General features: G+C 34.0%; 1 protein-coding gene across 1 annotated transcript in view; it reads right to left on the bottom strand.

Moving 5' to 3' along the window:
* The window catches only part of LOC149412410 (glutamate receptor 1-like), a 342856-nt gene that overhangs the window by 55288 nt on the left and 266024 nt on the right, over positions 1-21544 (bottom strand). The window contains exons 6-7 of the mRNA XM_089645875.1: positions 19905-20012; positions 18791-19025 (exon numbers count right to left, since the gene is read on the bottom strand). Coding sequence (XP_089502001.1) covers positions 18791-19025; positions 19905-20012 — 343 coding nt within the window. The remainder of the gene's footprint in view (positions 1-18790; positions 19026-19904; positions 20013-21544) is intronic.

Genomic DNA, 21544 nt, shown 5'->3' with positions numbered 1-21544 from the left:
TCTTGTAACATAAACTAATAGTTACTTTATTTGAATGAGTTTTTCGTGATTCAATAAATTGTTTGTGGTTTCTTTCCATGCGATATCCCCAAACATTGACATTTTAAATTCACGAACTAATATAAGAATAATATAATAATAGAACTAGACAAAGACGAGCTCTTAGCGTTAAAACAAACATGCTCAGTAGAAGATTTCGCCTTTGCAGTACAACAGTAAAAAGGACGCTCTTCCTTTCCTTCTGTGCCACGTTGTACACGTGCGAACTATGGGCAAACTACAAAAAGAGTAGTATAGAAAGACTACGGGTCCAATACAACAACGCCTTTCGCACAATGTTTTGTCTCCCCAGATACTGCAGCGCTTCCCGTATGTTCACGGAGGGGCGAGTTCCCGTATATGCAGCCCTTATTAGATCCAGGGTGGCAGGAATGAGGGAAAGGATAAGAAGCTCTGGAAATATCCTCACTATGGAAGCCCGCCTCACTCCATCCTCCAGCATTGACGCACACTGGATAAAAATACTAGAGCCTAATATAGTCACGGTTCCCTAAAGGCTTCAACTTTCTATTAATTTTATAATTTTATTCTATTTTATTTTCAATTTATTCAGTTTTTTTTATCATTGTTATTCTGCTCTATTTTTTTGTTTTTGATCAAATATTTTTTTGTATCTCTATATCGAATGTGTGGGACTGCACTAACCTCCCCACATACCGGAATAAACACTTTTATTAGAATTATTATTATAAATATCCAAGTTCAAGATGGCTATCGTTTATCACACAAAAAACTTTCGACTGACATTTTTTAACGTCTCTCTCTTATACCTTAATAATCTTAGGTCGTAGATATCTCTATTTCACCGCGGTGATGCCAAAAAACTCCTTTAAAATAAATTTTGAAAGATTCTAAGCATACATCAGACATGATAGTGTTTACTTCTTTTGTCTCTATGGCAAATAAAAGGAAATGAGAGAGCTTGGGGACAAAATTTAAAGTGACCCACGGTAGGTACATAAAGTAGCTTCTCATTTGGACGTTAGATGGCACTGGAAACCGCTATTACCGTACGAATATGCAAAAATATTAAAACTAAATGAATATTTTTTTAAAATTAATACTATTGTAGCATATTTAGCAGGTCTTTGACCAAATGTCCACCATAGAAGAGCCGCCACTGAGGAGACGTTTCTAATTAACAACATTTAGAAGCAAAAAATGTTTAATGACGTTACAGTATATCTAGCCTTGCTATTGTCTATCAAAATTAAAATAAAATAAATGTGTTATATAAAAAACACTATTGTTTCCAAAAATCAACGTTGTTCAGAAATCAACAAAGTCAACGTTGCTCATGTATGACAAAAATAACCAATAAGAAAATATAAGTCGTATTATTTTCGTATTCAAAAGTTGCGTCGAATACTACCTCAAGGCCGACTAGATTTTGATTTTGAGATGACAAATGAATAAGCCAGTGCTGCGCCATAAGAGAGAAGCGAGATTGTCGGCCTTGCATTTTCTCTTAAAATCTTCAGATGAAACATCTTCAATTAAAACACTTTTAAGGCAATTTACTCATTTAAGTAGGCATTCCGATACTTTTAAAGCATATTACTTACAAGATGCATACATATATAATAGTTTAGTAGGAACTAAAACTACAGAAATCGAAAGCACACCAATTGTGTTCGTGTGGAACTTGTTCGTGTTCTTTCTCTGTTTGAGATATGCTCTTTGCTTCTTCAGTGTGAAAGGGAAATACTTTTGAACAAAATTTCCTTCAATGAATCTTTTCATGGACAATAAAGTTGAAGTGCTGCCTAAAAAATAAAAATAATTTTTATTTTGCAAGAGTAAATACGTAATAATAATTTATATTATGCAAGATGGAATACGAAATAATAATTTGTATTATGCAGGATTTCATAAGTAATAATCCTATTAATGATTTGAATACTATGTAGAGTAAATTTGTAAGCTTCTGTATAGTCCAAAAACTTATTAACTTTGCCATGGAGAGCATTTATCGAGCCAAATACCAAGAAAATTAAGTGCAACATTCCTCTGTCTTAACATAACCTTCGCATCATTTTCATTTCCCCTTCGCATTATACTCTACAGTCGATACTTTTCACGTAAATATCGCCCACGGCGATTTAAGTACGTGGTTTGTGTGGCGATCAAGAATCAAAAGAGCTTTGGTGGCGATTTTGTATGATTTGGTGGGCGATAGCAACTAAAAAAACCTACGATCAGTAACCAAATATAAATTCTTAATTTCAGAGAAGCTAATTTTGCTCCTTTACTCACTCACGTTGAAACATAATTGAATTGATATCAGGTACGCACAGCTCGCAGTAATACCATACCAAGTGGGTCTGGTTATACGCTTCTCCAAGGAAGCACACCGCCAGCTCTCAATTCAAATCAAACTAATTAAATTAATGAAATCAAATAAAACTAATTAAATAACTTGTTATAATCCTTTTTGGTCACGTACTCTCTACCTCTGTGAACCCACCTATCCTCCCTACGTACGTGTAAGCATCTTAGGAATGTACACGTGTAGCTATGCCTGCGGAACACGTGTCCGGAATGGCAGAAATAAAGGAAGGCGTCTGGACTTGATGTAGGGAAGTAAATACAAAGCAAGCCGGGTTCCATACAATATCTGGATTCTTATTAATTGTAAGACAGCCTTATTATATTGTACTTGCTGAAAGCCTGTCAAAAATGATGAGAGAATAAAATTTCAGGTAAAAATGCAAAATAGGATTGTAGGAAAAGAGTCTCGTTTAAAAATGTGAGTTAAAAGATTTTTAGTATGTTAAACCACAAACGGAATTGGTGGTCCATTTGGACCCGCCAGAAACAACATTTTAATTTCTCCCAATCGATTGGCAACAGAATATCACGCGTTTTATTAATCTTATTACATCGCGTGCTGAGGCAGAATATGAACGTTTAAAACTTTATGTTTACTAGAAGTAGAGGTACGCAATGCTGTCGGGTCCAAATGGACCCACAACATCAGTTACTTTAGTTTTTGGTTTTTGATATTATTTATCTATTTTTTTGGCATTTAAGTTTAAATGGCGTGATTTATTAATGACCGAGATATTGCTGCTTTGTTGGAAATGAAAATTGAACCGATAACGAAAAAATATATGCATATAAAATGTTTAGTAAATTACTATGGAAAGTTGTTAGTTAAAAGTTGTTTTTTTTTCACGTGGTGATCCTACACGTTTACTGCTTTATTGAAATAGGTTCCTTCAGCTTAGTAGGTACCCATTATTTATGCAAAAATATTCTTCTTTCAATATACATATTTTTTTATTTTATTTTAATTATTTTGTAAAATTATGAATTTCGACAGGCTAGTAATAGTGAGGTTAATATTAAAAATGTAAACAGTGATACCGCATGTGAGGAACCAATAAATAAATAAACAACAAACAATGAGCCTGCACGTTATTTAATTTTTAGTTTTATGACAGGCACAAACTTTCAGTGAAAAACTTTTGAAAAGGAACAGCTTTATTAAATTTAAATTGCTAGATTTGATCAAACACTTCGTAGTTATGATTGAATGATGATAATTTTTTTTCTTATTTAAAAAAATAGTGTTGCCCGCTTAGATAAATACACAGAACAACGTTGAAACTGATTCACATTTTTCTAATATTAAAAAAAAATGATGTCATTCTTTTTTTAAAAATTCATTATTAATCTTCAAAGCAGAAACATAAATGTTTTTTTTTCATATAGCCGTTAATTAAATTATAGGACTTAAATTTGTTACGAAGGTATTGAACCAAAAATATAAAGTTAAAATTTAAGGCTAATTGTGCATGCTGATAAGTAAAAATATATTTTTTTAAATAATTCAATAGATGATTATTTAATAATCACAGTTGTAATCGAGCAATTGTTGTTATTTTCTATAAAATTTCAGACTTGTATTTCCAAAAAAAAAAATCTTCATATTCGAATTTCTGCTGTAAAATCAATGTGTATATCTGTATAGGACGTGTGGGATTCCACTAACCTCCCCACATCCTGGAATAAAAATGATTATTATTGAATTCCCCAAAAAGACAGTGACATGTCCTTAATTTATCTTGGGTCCTTTTGACCCACGATTCCATATTCGTATTAAGGGTTAGAAAAAAAGGTGGACTGAAGAAGTGCCTCCTGTGCTCTCAAGATACGCCCATAGGCGCCAGGGGATCATTTTCAGAAAATGTATAATATTACATAAGGGCCAAGTTTTAAAACTAAAGAATACCAGCGTGGCGAAATTGCCAGAAAATGATCGATCTTCACCGAAATATTTTTTTCCTAAAAGGTTTACAATCTTTTATAGGCAGCAGAAAGTTTTTTAAAAGTCTCACTAAGGAACTCTAAAACATTTTTTTCTGACTGGATTGTTTATTTTTGAAAATCAATATCACTGTTATAATTTCAGATGGAAAATATGTTTCATTATTAACTTTGAAGTTGTGCCTAATTGATTTAACCATCGATGTAATACATAGATTTATTAAGGGTATATAAACACAAAAAAAATCGTTCTCCAATCGAGTTCAAGCTAATGAAGGGTAGTTTAACTTTTAAAACATAAACATAATTTTGTTTCCTTCCTAGATAGAATTTAAATATGATGTTCATGGTTTGATTGTTAACGGGCGAATACAAAATGAAAGATACTTCTCTAAATCACACAACGACCTGCAAGAATCTAGGAATTGTCCATGACGCTCGTTTGATTGTTCATATTGTTCATGTTCATATTGAAAAGATCTGTCAACTAGCCAAAAGTAGGGTTTTATCATACACAATTCAAAGGAGTTGACCGACCTCTCATTATAAAGCTGCTTTACTTTAGTAGTGCGTAGCATTCTCGTGAGTGGATCTCATGTATGGGGGCCAGAGGATAACGTCTAGTACTAATGGTCGAGAAAATACTAAATAAATTTTTACGATATCTCTACACGGGAGAGTTCTGTTTTTACCCATTGTTGTCTCCAACAGCATTTATCTCGTGAATGCTAGATATCAGCATTCATAGTTCTAGGACAGGTGTCGCATTACTGCCGATGGCTTATTAACTTCTGAACGGTTTATTATCAAGATAGAATAAGTCCACAAGATAATTTCACGCGGGGCCGCCAACACTTCCTTCTGACACTTCCCAGGTACAGAACTAATTTACCAGCCCCTGGGAAGACTTAATAGGTTGATTAACTGCCTTGCAAGAAATGTGGGTGTCTTCCACAAGTCCTTCAACAACTTAATGCACAAAGTATTGTTTAACTTTTTATTAAAATACACACGTATATTGTCTACATCAACTATATTTAAAAAAAAGATAAATCGCTTTTGCAATGATGTTGTACTATTTTTTTTTAAATAAATAAATAATAATAATAATATTTAGATGATTTAAATAGCGCCGTTTTTGTGCAAAATCACCTCAAGGGCGCGAATGTTAAATAAATTTGAAAGATAAAAGCCTTAACATCTAAACAAATGAAACTTTATTTCAGTTGCAGACAATCAAAAACAATGAATAAATTTTAAATAACTATTCGTTTGACAGCTGTAAAAGGGTGATGTTATTGCATATTAACGGGATTTTCACCATCTATTTAAAATTTGATACGATCTCATTTATATTTATTGAATTTAACTATTAGAACCTTATTAAATTTCTTCTACAAAATTAATATAAACGTGAATCAGTAAAAACCATTTTTATTAATATTTCTTTATTTAATTAGTTAAAAACTTCAAAATTGGTTTGGAATACACTATTTAGTTTTTACAGCAAATTATAGTAAATCAAAGAAAATACATACTCAGAAAACGAATGACAGAATCCATGAACAACAAAAATGATTTTTTTTTCTGGGAAACATTTGCATTAATTTTATAACCCTCATGAGACTAAAATATTATATTTTGGAAATAAATAAATAATATACATATTCATACTGCACGATACAGTGCGCCTTGTAATAAAATCGGTTTCTACCCAAACTCTAAAATCTTAACTATCATATTCGTCGATGCCTCCTGGTCGCTGGTACCAGTTGTAATGAATTGCCTTCTGGATGTCTAATCTAGAGAATGGCTGTTCGTCATGTCACCAACTGTTTTTTTGCAAATTTCATACGCATTTCCTAAACTACCTTCCACGAGCCACTATGATTTTTCACATAATAAATAAGATCTTCGTGTTCGGTTTTTTTTTACAATAATCTCTCACCTAACTTTGTTTGTTTTTTTTTATAATTATAAGATCTGGTGTGACTATTGTACTTTTTAGTGTGGTAACCCATATTATTTAGAAAGTAGAGTGAGTGAAAACTCAGCTATTGAAAGAACCAAATTTATATTTAACTAATCTTCCTACCCTGTTTTTATTTCGATTCTAGACATAAATTCGGGGCTCAAAGTTTGGTAGGGTCACGGAGACGCATTTTTTGCTGGGAAAAATGTGTCACTCATCAAATACCGTGTAACGCCACTGTTGCATTCCATCAGCAATACTACCAATAGTCCTACTCCTAGCGTCCACGAGTGGTCTCTTAAGCCCCGCGAGCCCTGGGCAATGTGGCCAATGGCAATACCATCAGCCATAGCAGATAGGAGAGGATAAATGGCGAATCTCCGGCGCCATAAAACCGGAACCCCCCAGCTAAGGGATGGAAACCCCTACAGAAAAACCCTGGCCCTCCTGGTAGGGGGTTGGGCGAGAGGCTAATAACCTCTCCCTGTAAAAGCAACGCTATTACGAATCCTAACACAGAGCCTCGGACAACAACTGAACTTAGGAAAAGACCCGGCAAACGAAATAAGGACTTGAAAATAGCTACCTGGAACGCAAGGACGCTGTATAGAAGTGGAGCCCTAGGAGAGATCACTAGGGATATGACGAAATATAAAATTGACATAATGGCGGTGCAAGAAACCAGATGGATAGGATCTGAGCCATTTGACACAAGAACGCATACGATACTGCATAGTGGAAATGAAAGACATCATAAATTCGGAGTGGCCTTCATTGTTGACCGGAAAATGGGAAAATGCATATTAGACTTTAAACCCATTAATGAAAGAATGTGCAGTTTACGCATAAAAACGAAATTTTTCAATGTAACATTGATCAACGTACATGCTGAAACGGAAGATAAAGAGGACATAATGAAAGATACATACTATCAGAAACTCGAACAGGTCTACGACACATTACCATCAAACGACATTAAGATGGTAATTGGGGACTTTAACGCCAAGATAGGACAGAATCCTCTGCTCCAACACATTACAGGAATGAACAGCCTACACAAGCACGCTAATAATAACGAAACCCGAGTGATTGTTTTCTAGAATCAAGAAACCTAATAGTGGCCTCGACTCAATTCCCAAGAAAAGACATACACAAACGGACCTGGACGTCGCCAGATGGTAGACACCATAACCAAATTGATCATGTCCTGATAGAAAGAAGGGGGGCAACGAGCATCACAAACGTAAGGACGTATAGGGGTGCCAACTGTGATTCAGACCACTACATGGTGGTGGCCACCTATAGGAGCCGAATTGCAAACAACAGGACACGAAAATCACCAACTATTCCAAAAATCAATACGGAAGCTCTAAAAACACCAGAAGGCAAAGAGCAGTATCACAACGCCCTTTTAAATAGCCTACCAGATCAGATCACTGAGCAGAACTCCCAAGAATCACTCGAAAAAGATTGGAATGATATAAAAGAAGCAATTGTAAGAGCAGTGGAATCAAGTGTCGGAAACATGCCCAGACAGCCCAGGAACCCGTGGTTTGATGAAGAGTGTGAAAGAAAGATAGCTGAAAAGAATATACTCAGAAAGAAGTACTTGGAAACGTCAACAAGAAACAAAAGACAGGCGTACGAACAAGCGAGAAAAGAAACGAGTAAGCTGATACGGGGAAAGAAAAGAAAATTCTTGAATGATATACTGCTAAAAATGGAACAGGACTTTGTCAATAATAATCCTAGAGAAGCATATAGGGGAGTAAACTTCTTCAAGAAGGGTTTCAAACCGAATACAACACTATGCAAAGACGCTGATGGATCAATTATATCAGATAAGGAACGAATAAAAACAGTGTGGAAAAACTACTTCTATAAACTTCTCAACCCTAATAGCGACCTGAGAAGTCACCCTACCAACATCCCCACTGAATCAAGTAATGAAGAATCAGCGAATCCACCAACAATGCAAGAAATAAACGCTGCACTAAAGAAACTTAAAAACAACAAATCACCTGGGAAAGACAACCTCCCGGCAGAGTTGTTCAAATATGGAAATGAGCATCTGAGAAATCTGCTACTCAATTTAATAACTAAAATATGGACACTGGAAAAAATCCCAGAGGAATGGCAAATAAGCATAATATGCCCAATTCACAAGAAAGGTGACAAATTAAAATGCGAAAATCATAGAGGAATATCACTTCTATGCACAGCATATAAAATCTACACCATGATACTGAAACAAAGAATTGATAAATATGCAGAAAACCTACTGGGAGAGTATCAGGCAGGCTTCCGCACCGGTAGATCCACAACAGACCAACTGTTCACCGTCAGACAGATCTTGGCAAAGTGCTGGGAATTTGACATAGACATACACCAACTATTCATTGATTTCAAGCAAGCGTATGATAGCATAGATCGGGAGTGTCTATATGACATACTACTACAATTCCAGATTCCACCTAAATTGGTTAGGCTCATAAAAGCCACAATGTCAGACTCAAGATGTCAGGTCAAAATAGACGGAGAATTGTCGGAAGAATTTACAGTATCACAGGGACTTAAACAGGGGGACAGTCTGGCTCCCACTCTCTTCAACATTGTGCTCGAACATGTAATACGAAAATCACTAATAGACACTGGCTCCAATATTTGTTTCAAGAGCAGTCAAGTTGTCGGATATGCGGATGACATCAACATTGTCGGAAGATCAATTTCAGCCATTAAGGAGGTCTTCGACCCTTTAGAAACAGCGGCGCGGGAAGTAGGACTGCGAGTTAATGTTGACAAAACAAAAATGATGGTACAGAGCAGGAACCCCTCACACAGAAGAAGAAGTAGTGCACTATTTAAAGACAACTACTCATACGAAGTGGTCGATCAATTCACCTACCTGGGCTCCAGCCTGATAGAGAACAATGAGGATCCAGCAGAAATCAGAAGGAGAATCACAGCAGCCAACAAAACATACTTCTCTTTGCTGCCAGTGTTTAAGTCACGTAGTGTCCACAGAAAAACCAAAACAACCATATATAAGACCATTGTAAGAACTGTATTGGCATATGGATGTGAGGCGCTGACACTGACGGTAAAGATGGCTGAAATGCTGGATACTTTTGAAAGAAAGGTGCTGAGAAGAATATGTGGACCCGTGAAAGAGGGCGAACAGTGGCGTATCCGGCACAATATAGAATTGTACGATATATATAAGGCCCCTAGCATCTCTGCACACATGAGACTCCTCAGGCTGAGATGGGCTGGGCATGTACAGAGAATGCCGGATACACGCGTCCCAAAAAGAATTCTGACTGGTCACCCAGGTGGAAAGAGAAAAGTGGGAAGACCCAGACTGAGGTGGGAAGATGAGGTAAGAGGGGATGCAGCACAGCTTCTCCAGGTGACAAACTGGAAGTCAGCCGCTGAGGACAGGAGGAGTTGGAGGCGACTGTTGCAGGAGGCCAAAGCTCGATATGGGCTGTAGCGCCATCGAAGAAGACGAAGAAGACATAAATTCTGACTAATTCTTCTGCCGTAGTATTTATTGAAGCGCACATAACCTATTATAAACACAAATAATGAAATATTAACAGGTGATTAACATACATGATGGTGATTAACATACATTGGATTATCAATAAGAGTCTCAGTTTTTCAATCGAAGTCCTCTTTGTCTGCAACCTCCATCTTAGTAAACATTCACTTTTTCTGCGAAAAAAATGGATAACGGGAAGAAAAATTGAAGGAAAATTGGTTAAAACTAAGTTCCTCTTACCAAGTTAATTCTGGTGAATAGTAATACGAACAAAGCCATAAATCTCCACGTATCCTGAATAGTTCAAAGGCCGGTTTACACCCAAATGATAAGTTTGATGGGTGTTTTTGCTCCGATGACATTCCTTCTCATGCCGGAGGAGAAACAAACTAGGTCTTATACTAATTAAAAAATAACCCCAACTTCAACTCCTCCATCTCTAGTCGACTGAATCTAGAAGAGGAATGTCCATTTCTTCTCTTGTAACGGCTTCACTCGTGAAATTGTGATATGTATGTGCATATGCCATTTCCTTAACATATAACATATCAGAAGAACACATTTTTCGTGAATTTGCATTTTCCCCTAGGCTGCCACAATATGTTGACACTATTTATTCTCAGGTCGTCGAGTTGCGTGCTTGCGATTCGCGAGATCTTCACATACCATGACTACGAAGTCTAAGGATTAATTTAATGTCAATGTGTAAATTCAATTAATTTCTTGCTTTTTTTAAGAGGTCACTAACTCCTCGTTTGGTAGGTAGAAAAGTTTTGGATACGTAAACCCCTCACGTAGGTATAAATGGTTAACAATGATTATTGCAGGGTATGTCTTTATTGAGGTCGCTACCCTAACAAAGATTTGAAATAGATGTTTGAGTATTCAACTCTCATTCTCTCGATTTTCAATGTTTTCGTGTTGGTATTATTTTTATTTTAGCATGTGCATATAGCACACAAAAATATGCCTACAGTGATTTGGTATTTCGGAACGTGTTTGAAAAACCTACCCTACAGGGATATTTTATTTACATTCCAATTCATAACAGCAGGAATATTTGGGTGAATACTATTTGTTTCTAAAAAGGGCTCTGATCTCGTAATATTTATTGAATTCCTTTGTGGTGACCTATTTTAATATCAGTGAAACTTTTTAATATCTCACAATTCTTGCAATCAATCTCTATTTAGTCATTAAGTTTAACTGTTTTTTTTCTTAATCCAAATAAGCGAATCATTGCTATGTTAAATATTTGACCAATAAAATATTAATTGGTATCTTCATTATCCCTTTTCTTGTATGGTTTACACGATAGAATTTCATGGAATATCCAGAAATTCCTTTTGACAAATTTGACGTGTATTCCAGGGGTCTTTAATCTTGCTGTTCCTTACCGCAATACTTTTTCTTCTTTCACTGAAGTGTAATTGTTTTAATCTCAACTATCGTTTTTCATTTAATTTTCCAGTCTGCTATAAATGTTTTCTACTACGAATCATCTGTCATTAAATACTGTCGTTTATTTTCCTAACGATGCATTTATGGAATTATTTCCCAAATGTTGTCGATCCCACTCCATACAAAAGGTTTATCTGTTTATATTACGGTGCATTGAACTCTCAAAAACCGTTAGACAATTAAGCAATCAATCATCCCTTTGTTCAGGGAAGCTAAGCTTCTAATTGGTTGTTACACTTTTTTGTCACCTCCTACAGTTCCGCCTACTTTCTTAGAGACATCTCTAGTGTAATAAGGCAAATCGTTTATAATCTAAATTCTTACAGTCCTCAAAGCAGTTTGATAATATTCGTTATTCGTTGGTATCCTGTTTTCTTTTTTATATTGGGGAAGTTTTTCCCGGTGTTGAAAACTTAAGAAAATTCAAATCATTACGACCCATAGACATATGAATATTAGTAGACCTGCCCTAAGTGATTAAAAGCGTATTATCCCCACTCCCCATACCGGTTCCATTGAGCCGGCTGGGCTCGCGTACGGCCTCAAGTGATATTTGAAAACGTGACGTCATCATTCTTGTGCGAACTATGGTCCAGGCATCATCGGTTCATTTTACGAAATAACACGGCAAAATGTTTACTTGTACTATGAAAACTGGTAAAAATAGATGCGAAAAAAGAGAATAAACCCAATTGTCGTATTACATTCCATATATAAGCATTATTTTATTTTATTTTAAGCATATTCACATCGTATAATATGAACCAGTTGTTACTATCACATCGAGAAACGTCTGGACGCGAAACACAAAGCTGGTTGGTTGCTGGGAAGTAAATTATGAACATTTATAAAAGTGTCTTAACTAAATACTCTGAACTAACTATGACTCTGAATATAGAAGCTGCCTTACTTTGCCGAATTTGGACTTCGCAAATTTGTTCATAACGTGGCGAGTAATTTGCGCTCCCATGTAAAAATGTCTATTCATTCAAAGCAGATTTTACTTTTAAGAAGTAAATGGTGATATTATAATGCGAGATGCCTATTTACTGTCAGATTGATTTATTGACGAATCACAGTCATCTTCACTCCCTTCGTTCTTCAACAGTTGATTTTACCCCTCGCCTTTATCTTCTCGTCTATTAATTCCTATGTCTGTGTTACGACCTTAAAGCAGTGAGAATTTCAACTGACTGGAAATGTAGCCAGCCGCTCAGCGGGTATTAAAATAATAATCCCAAATCCGTTATTTTTGTTTCGTAGAATTTTTTTTTAATAATATTAGTTTTACTAGATATATGTATATCATTGTATTACTGTGTATTAGGGTGTATCGATTTTTAACTTTTCTTTTTGTTTTCAAATTCCAAGTTGAAAAAAAGTTGCTACTAGGTACCACAACTTACAACAAAAAGTTTTCGAATTTTAAAAAAATATTTAGGTCTCCCGCACAAGGCCTAAAGTTTTATTTTTTTTCAAAATATATAAATTTTTTTTAAATTTAAAAAAATTAAATCGTAACTTTTGTGTTTATTCCAAGTTAAAAAACAGTAATATTAGGGCATAAAAATAAGTAAGAAACGATTTTTTTATATAAAAAATGGATTTAAGGTTTCCCGCACAAGCCCTAAACTTTGTTAATTTTGATGAAATTTTGTAATTTTGTGTACATATAAAACCATGTTTTTTTTAAAGTGTAAACTATCTATTTATTTGTATTAATAATCTATCTACGTTGAATAATTTCACAGTTTTCTCATACTCTGTAATTTTTATTATTAAGTATTACATCAATGGTAAATTAATGATACTATTCTGAAAATGTATAGAGAAACAATCTATTGAGATGTGTTTCTAGGAAACCTTTTTTTTTGCCAAAAATTATATTATAAAAGTTAAATAGAGGAAAAAAAACTTTTTTGGGGGAAAGTTCAGCCAGTCAGTCATCAAAAGCTAATCGCTCCTCTTCTTATCGCAGCAATGTAACCTTTGGGATCGGGGCATGATAAATGAAAATATCATCATGTCTTCCGTCTTAATCGAGATCCCATGGGCGTCGCGCGATCATAGTCAAATTATCCAATGTAATCGGTACCTCTATACCTGATAGTATTAGGCTCGTTGCGGAGACCGAGTATTATGAGTATATTCGTATAACAGTAATTTTTAATGATAAATTAATGTTTAATAGACATATAAGCATAGCACAAAGGATAACATGTATTTTTTAAATGTAAGTATGTTAGTCACTAAATATTATGAATTCTAATCTTAAGACAGCTGTATTTATTATTAAATACATATTTTTCTAAAGCGCTCTTGAAATGTTTTACATGAAAACGATAAATAAATCAGCCAAATATTATTATTATTATTATGTACCTAATAAAAATTAAGCTTCCCAATTTATCTAAACAACAATACTTAAGTCTGTGTCTGTCTCGGAAAAATAAAAATCTTTAGGCGAAGCATGCTAAATTACTATTTTGATTAATCTTTATAACGAATTGATGTAAATTATGAATACTACAAAATATGTTTTAGATAAATTGATGTTTTCCCTATCGTTTCGCTTGAGTAAAATACAAATTGAAAAATTATATACTCAATAAAATATATAAATTTAAAGTACTAAAAAACATATTTTTTCAATAGAAATGTATGAAGGCGTAAAGATAACAACTTTAAAAATACAAGTTAATATTATCTTTGACAGTTTCACTTGATTAACTTTTTTGCTTTCTTATAAAATTATTTACAAAAAATTGATTGAAATCGAACGTTTCTAGACTCGTTAGTCAAGCGATTTCAATGGCTATTACCTATAATATAAGGAATATTCACATTTTTGGCTTGTAGCTTCCTCTTACGCGGAACATTTGCTCCCTTCAGCTTAATGCTTGACTTCCACTTCGCCTAACTTCTTTTATTTCCTTTATTTGTCTCACTCAACCCATTCCCCACTACAAAATAAATATTTTTCATTCAAACTGAGCCTAGATTATGGCTAAGTATTTTATTAACTCATAATATATTATTTCTTGGTTGACACAGTTACATATTTTCAGCTCACAGTGAAATTTCCATCATGAACGATGAACTTTGAAATAACCATTTTGCTCTATAGTAATTTATTTATGAGGTGGTGTGTTGCGCTACCACCATTTTTAGCCAACGTTTTGGGCAGTATTACAGTGTACATCATCAGGGTAGATATGTTATACTAAAGGAGGAGGTAACACAGCATAATACCCCAAAGAAAAATAAATCACTTTAATAATTTTGGTAGTAAAAATCTCAAATCATATCTAACAACTTAGCTGTTATAAATAATATATTCAAAATCATATCTGATAACTTAGCTGTTATAAATAATATACTAAAAATCATATCTAATAACTTAGCTGTTATAAATAATATACTCAAAATCATATCTAATAACTTAGCTGTTATAAATAATATACTCAAAATCATATCTAATAACTTAGCTGTTATAAATAATATACTCAAAATCATATCTAATAACTTAGCTGTTATAAATAATATACTCAAAATATTAATATTGAAACGTTTATGAACACTGCTGTAGTTTAAAGCCAATGATCCGCCTAGATTTTGCTGTTTATCCCAATATTTTATAAATTTGGTACATTATGGAAAGCGATTGCTCAAAACGTTTTTGAATCTTTCGAGTGGTTAGTAAAGACATTAAAATTTATTTTCTTTTCTTTTCACTTCCCTAATATGAAAGTTATACACAAAATTAAAGTTAAAGTAGAATATTCGGTAATTAGATTGGATGTTGCCAGGTATTAAAAATTAGTCTTATTTATTGTAATCGATCAACAGAAATGTTATCTGCTCACAATAGAAGGTCACTATCTGCCCGAAGTACTATTTATGCGTTACAAATTAAAATGAGTTTGCATCCAATATGAAGGCGAACAAAGGGTAGAACCTTTTTAAATATATAGCATTCCTGAAGCGGATTTAGAGGAAACGGGTTAATATCCAATAGATGGAGTTATTAAGTATGCAGTCAGATGTTTCTTGGAGCCGTCCACTAATGACTTTATCATTGAGCTGAAATGTTTTAATTAATTGGAGATAAGCCGACCCCGTTTAGCAGGCGATACTCAAAGCGGGATCAGCATCGTTTGAATCCTTGCGAAACGATTTGAACTATGAGTTATGCAATAATTACGCTATTCGAAAATACCACGGATTGTGAGTAGCGCGGACGGAGTACGATTTACCACCACCGGAGTTGGGCCGTTTCGCCGAAATCAAGCGCAATGCTAGTTGATTGAATGGTGAAAATTTTGTACGAATATTGGCAGAATTACTGGAAATACTGTGAAAAGCCGTAATGACTAATGTGAAATATGAGTCAGAGAATCTAACTACAACTCTCGTTCACACCAGCGATAATTGTAGCTGAGTAAATGATGAGTTGGTGCAATAACATAAATACAGATTCCCAAGTTTATCTATGCAAGCGACCATAAGAGAAACTAACGATCGGTTTCTATGAACGAATTGTCATATTTATTAGTTTCTGTCGTTTATTGGCTAGTTGGAATGTTAAATACAAATAAATTTCGGCGGACCCTATTGGTTCGAGTTTACAGAGATTTTCATCGGATACATGTGGAATAACTTCTTTATCTCGTCTCATCTTCTTCTAGGGCATCCAACTGAATGTCTTTCCTATGGAAATTGCAACACTTTTTTATGCCAAAGTTGCTCTTTTTGAATTTTAAGTACTTAAAAGTCCATGGATCGATTATTTGTTCAATCAGAATTTCATGTTTTAAGTGAAATTTAATAAGCTTTTTAAATTTTTCAAAATGTTTTAGTGCAAATCAATCACAATGAGAAAGGGAAAGGAATATAAGTAATGATTGTCTCCCTTACCACTGACGTTCAGTTGGGTAATTCCTAAGTATCATTCCTGCATTGGAAACATATATCTGCGTTGAGTCGTTTCATATTATGAATTTATTTATTTACGCCTATTAAGGCTTTTACATACGCATATAAAACAATATTTAAGAAATTATACTCATAAATAGTGAATGAAATTACTGTTTAAAACACATTTATAAAAAAAATATTGTTGAATTTGATCCACACAGTATGTAGGTAGGTACAAAATATAAATATAAAAAATCCATTTTTTTTTTCTTTCAGCCGACAAAATACTGTTAACGTGCAAAATACTGTACTACTGTCAATTTTAATAGCTTTATCAAAATATTCCCCTACTTGATGCAAAAAACTTCAATAAGGTATGCTTATATAATGAAATTGCTAAATATTTATTCAGGTTATTGCTAACACTTATTATATCTCACATATGCTAGCCAAAAATCCTACTTACCGTGCTATCAATCACATTGGCTAATTGGAAAGTTAACATCTATTTTTGAGATTGGAAAATTGAAATCATTTAAACATTTTTTTAATATTCAAATTTCCTAATTATACATATTAACTTGAGCGAAACCGGGAAAAAAAGCAGGTTAATTTTTTTTTTATAAATCTTAAATACCTACTAGGGCATATAGGATTTTCTTAAATTTAAAAGTCATCTGCACCCATTTCTACGATAACACATTTTGATTTTGGATACAAGCCATGAAAAAGTAAGAATATTGTATGCACTTTTTCGAAACAATACTATTTTGCGCGTTAAGTCACTTGATATCTTTAAATGAAAGAAGTTTATATCGCAAAAAAGTCAAACACGTCAGAATCAATTGCCATACTAGCAAACTACTGCAGATTACATATGGAGTTCCACAAGAAAACACACAACATAAAAATAAACGGAGAAATAGTTAGTTATGCGGATGAAACTGTTTTAATACTCAAATTTTTAAAAATGGACCAAGGTGTTCAATATAGCGAAATTATTAATCACGCAAGTGAAGACGCGATTAAATCAAATATTATTTATGCTAAACACATCGAAAACGAAATTCACAAAAATACCAGGAGAAAGCCAAAAAATAACATAAACACCATAAAATACATGCCTTACACCGATTGTAATTTGCAATTGCACTACTCTAGAAAAAAACTGAGAAAATAAAATATGTTGGAATCATAATAGACCATAACCTCAGATAGACAAATTATATCAAACACAACACAAATAAATTACCAAAACAAAACTCATCTATCTAAACATAAGAAACATATTTAAACTAAAACAATTTATTATGCACATCGTCAATCCATTATAGAATACGGTTCAATTACCTGGGAAGGAGCAACAAACTCAGCTATTGGTCATATTAAAAAAAACATATCCGACACTGGCCAAATATTCAATATATTTGACATACTAGATGAAATAGCCTAATGAGACTAAATTACTTGCAATAAATTAATTTTCTTCCTTGAAAACCCTTCTTAATAAAAAAGTTTACCGTTATATAAAGTAGTGAAAACTAGGATTATTTTTTCGTATACCTAAACAATTTTTAAGCCGTTCAAATTGAAAATCAATTAGATTTAATTAGTGAGAAAATGGAACTAATGGAAATTGGCAGAAACAATAGATTTAATTAATTCATTAAATACCGATGTATTCTTTCTTATCTTGTTTGTCATCAACAAATATAAAAACAGGAATAAAACGTCGAAAAATATGTTCTGGTTCTTATCATAATATTATCACCAATCAACATTTGTTCATAAACATATCTACCATTTACACTATTTTTATATTTCTAAACATATTGCATAGAAAAAAAATGTGTCACACATGTTTAGAAGACTAGATTTTTTCTTTTTCTCTAGCCCCCATTCGGCAATTCCTCCTGAATTTTGCGTTTGAAAATTACTTGATCAGAACAAGTTAATTTATTAAGGAAACAACCTTAATTAACTTTTGAACATTAATTTATCGGGTTTTCTACAATTTCAATCGAAACAAAGCCCAGCAATTGATTACTTCAAAACTGAAGGTGGGCTGACGGTAGATTCGCGGCTTCCCGGTAAAACCTAATTGGAAATAGATTCATAAGAAAACACCAAAATTTCAATTTGGGGTGCGGGAATGAGTACAACCACCCGGAAAAATTCGTTGGATAACCAACACCTGTGCCATAGGTGCCAAGTGATTTGGATGATGTTTGCTGAGGTTTCGGCATCGGATGCGTCGGCCCAGTACTAAACAAAAAAACGTCTTGATTGCAAATGACTTCCCCTATCACCTTATTTCGCTTGATCCCATATATTCTATGCTTAATTACGTTTTTGTCGAACGGTTGGAATAGGGCCACACTACCCCAATTCAAGATTTACTGAAACTTATTATTATGTCTCTAAAAAGTGTTTCACTTAAATCGAGAGTTCATATTATATTACCGTCTTTTAGGTAGAGTTGTGTAGGAGGCTAAATCTTACCCTGAGATTTAGCGCCTTTTTAACAACGACCTCAAATCAATCAATATATGTAATCAACTTACAAATGATGCCGAGTTTCTTGGAAATGAGGTCTGCAAGGTCCTTGCAGTAGCCCTCGAAGCGGTCGTTCCCCTCTAGCGTCTCCCCTGGCTCGGGAGTGCGCATCATGATGTAGGGCTCCTCGATAATGGTTGTCACAATGTAGGTACGGTTCTTCTCGATATCGATACGCGGTCGCAGGCGCACGTACTTGGCGGCAATGGGCGTGAAGCCATACTCCTCGGTCCATTCGGCAACCTACAAATAGTTATAATTAAAGCACCAACCCGAAACAGGTTATTATTAAATATTCTACGGATGAGAACTAAGTGTGTTCTGGGCTTCAAGCAGTTAAAATGATATTTTAGAAGAAAGAGGAAGGAATCACAACATAGTTACAAGTGACAAAATCGACATTCATAAAAGACATTGAACTGCTGTTACTTTGAAAGATTCTTTAATGGCATCCAGAACCTTTAGCGGCCTCCGTGGTTGACGGGTAAGGTCGTCGACTGGCAAGCCAAAGGTGGCGGGTTCAAATTCCCAGGTGTAAGACCACCAAATAGACTTGAAACTTGACTTTGGCCGTGTTTGGTTGCCAGATCTGAATAGCCAGGTACTCCCCGACCTTCCTCCTCCCCATATCTTTGATACTCACACTATACCCTAATGGGATTGCCATAGTTTCACTGGCTCCAGACGTTTTGGATCAGTTAAAAACTAAAAAAAATTGATGCCATTAAAGCAACTTCCGCGTAATATTTTGATGGAAATTCCAAAGTAAGATATTCTGTATAAAACCTAGCACTAAACTGGGGGAAATAGCTTTAGAAGCCGGTGGAGAAAGACTTTGCAATTGAATGGACATGCAACGGACTACAGTCGCTGAAGTAGCGTAGAATTTCACCTGGAGACACCTATTCTCTTGCGAGAGAAGGGAAGAAAATTATGGTGATGATGACTATTTACATAGACATATTCCCGGCGAATCCTCTATTTTTTCTCACAAACGTTTACAGATGACATAGAGAACTGTTATAACGGAGATAAGCGTCAGGACCGTAGTTGCTAACAAGTCAATAAGTAACAATTAAGACATGATTTGTGTAATTATCTGTCATGACACTGATGACTAACCTTGACCATGGCGCTGTTGACGGTCATCTCCACGACGTGAAGCGTGTAGTTCTGGCGGCGGCCTTCGTCGTTAAAGCGCACATCCCCAGTCAGTCCCTCGATCTCCACCTTGGGCAATCATCAAGCAATACGTTACTCCGTGGACTGCCTCAAAATCAACGACATCATCAGACGGGGGTGATCACAAGGAAAGAACATGATTATTTTCAGTGTGAAGATAAAAAGATAAAAATACATAGCACGAAATTCATAAGAAAAAAATAAACGCAGAATTCATATTGAATACTAATAGTAAATATTATTCATTACTATTAATAATGAATATTAATAATCAATCTTAATAATAAATATTAATGAGTAATATAATAATGAATATTAATAATGACTATTTATGATGAATATTAATAACGAAAATTAATTATAATTACACAATGAAAAAAAATCGTGTAGTTTTAGTAAAATTTCGCATTTAGAAACATAATAATAATTATAAGACCCTGAAATCAATGTGTTTTTATAATTATTATTTGTTACAAACACAAGCGATAAAAATTAAATCGACACCCATTTCTCATTTGCATTTTATTAATAAACTAGCCAAGCGATGCAAAATTTTCATATCATTTAAGCAGATTTATTTTTCTAATCAATTTAAAATTAACGCGCAAATTATTAATGGATTACATTTTCACATAAATTTAGTAAATAATGGTTTCGTCCACACAAATCCCGAACAACGCGCTGTACCGCTTCCAAGTACCAAAGAAGCCAAAAACGCTGTACGGATCTTCACATCGATGTTCAAGTATTTATTAAACTTACTTGCTAGTTATCAGCAGCTCAGTGCGTTATACGGATGTCGTGTGGACGGAACCAAGTAACAATACACCTAAACAGCCCTAAAACTGTAGAAAATCGCATTACACAAAATGACGTCAATAGTAGCTAATGTACCTACATAATATTTTATGAAATAGCAATTGAATATTAACAGTCGCGCTTTCTTAAACCGAAAATTATAATGTTTAGTTTTTTAATTACTTAACTGTCACTGTATCACAAGCAAATAATTAAGATAATTTATGAAAGAATGAACATTTTGAATATTATATTAATGAAATGATTTATATTCTTATCGATGATATTGGCTTAGCAATAAAGCATACTGTAAGAACGCTAGCTAATTCACAGGGGTAAGTGAAATTAAGGTAAGAGACAATGTTTTTTAAATATTTTCTTATACTAATATTGTGATATGTGGTAATAATGTGCAATTAAATTATTAACAGATAAGATAGTACGTTCATTGATAGTTTATCAAATTACACGACTCGGCGGTCGGGCGGTTGAGATTCATGACTTCAAACACAGAAAGAGTTTAAAAAAAAAAAAAAATTGGATTTATTCAAATGATCGAGCATATACTGGTGCCCTCAACTAAACGCCTTGTCACTGACAGTTATTGTAGTATGTATGGTGATAAAACTTGCTGTATTTGTATTGTGTATATGCAAACAATAATGTAACCTAACCAACCGCCTTTGATAGTTATTATAATACCTATGTATTGTGCTAAAACTTGTGTATCTGTATTGTGAATATGCTAATAAAAATGTAACCTAAAATAATGTATTGCCGTA

This window comes from Hesperophylax consimilis, chromosome 23 (assembly GCF_061612785.1).
Source record: "Hesperophylax consimilis isolate HC1 chromosome 23, BYU_Hcon_1.0, whole genome shotgun sequence".
In the NCBI taxonomy this organism is placed as follows: Eukaryota; Metazoa; Arthropoda; class Insecta; order Trichoptera; family Limnephilidae; genus Hesperophylax; species Hesperophylax consimilis.
Note: the sequence above shows the minus strand (reverse complement) of the source record. Positions and strands in the feature narration are given on the sequence as shown.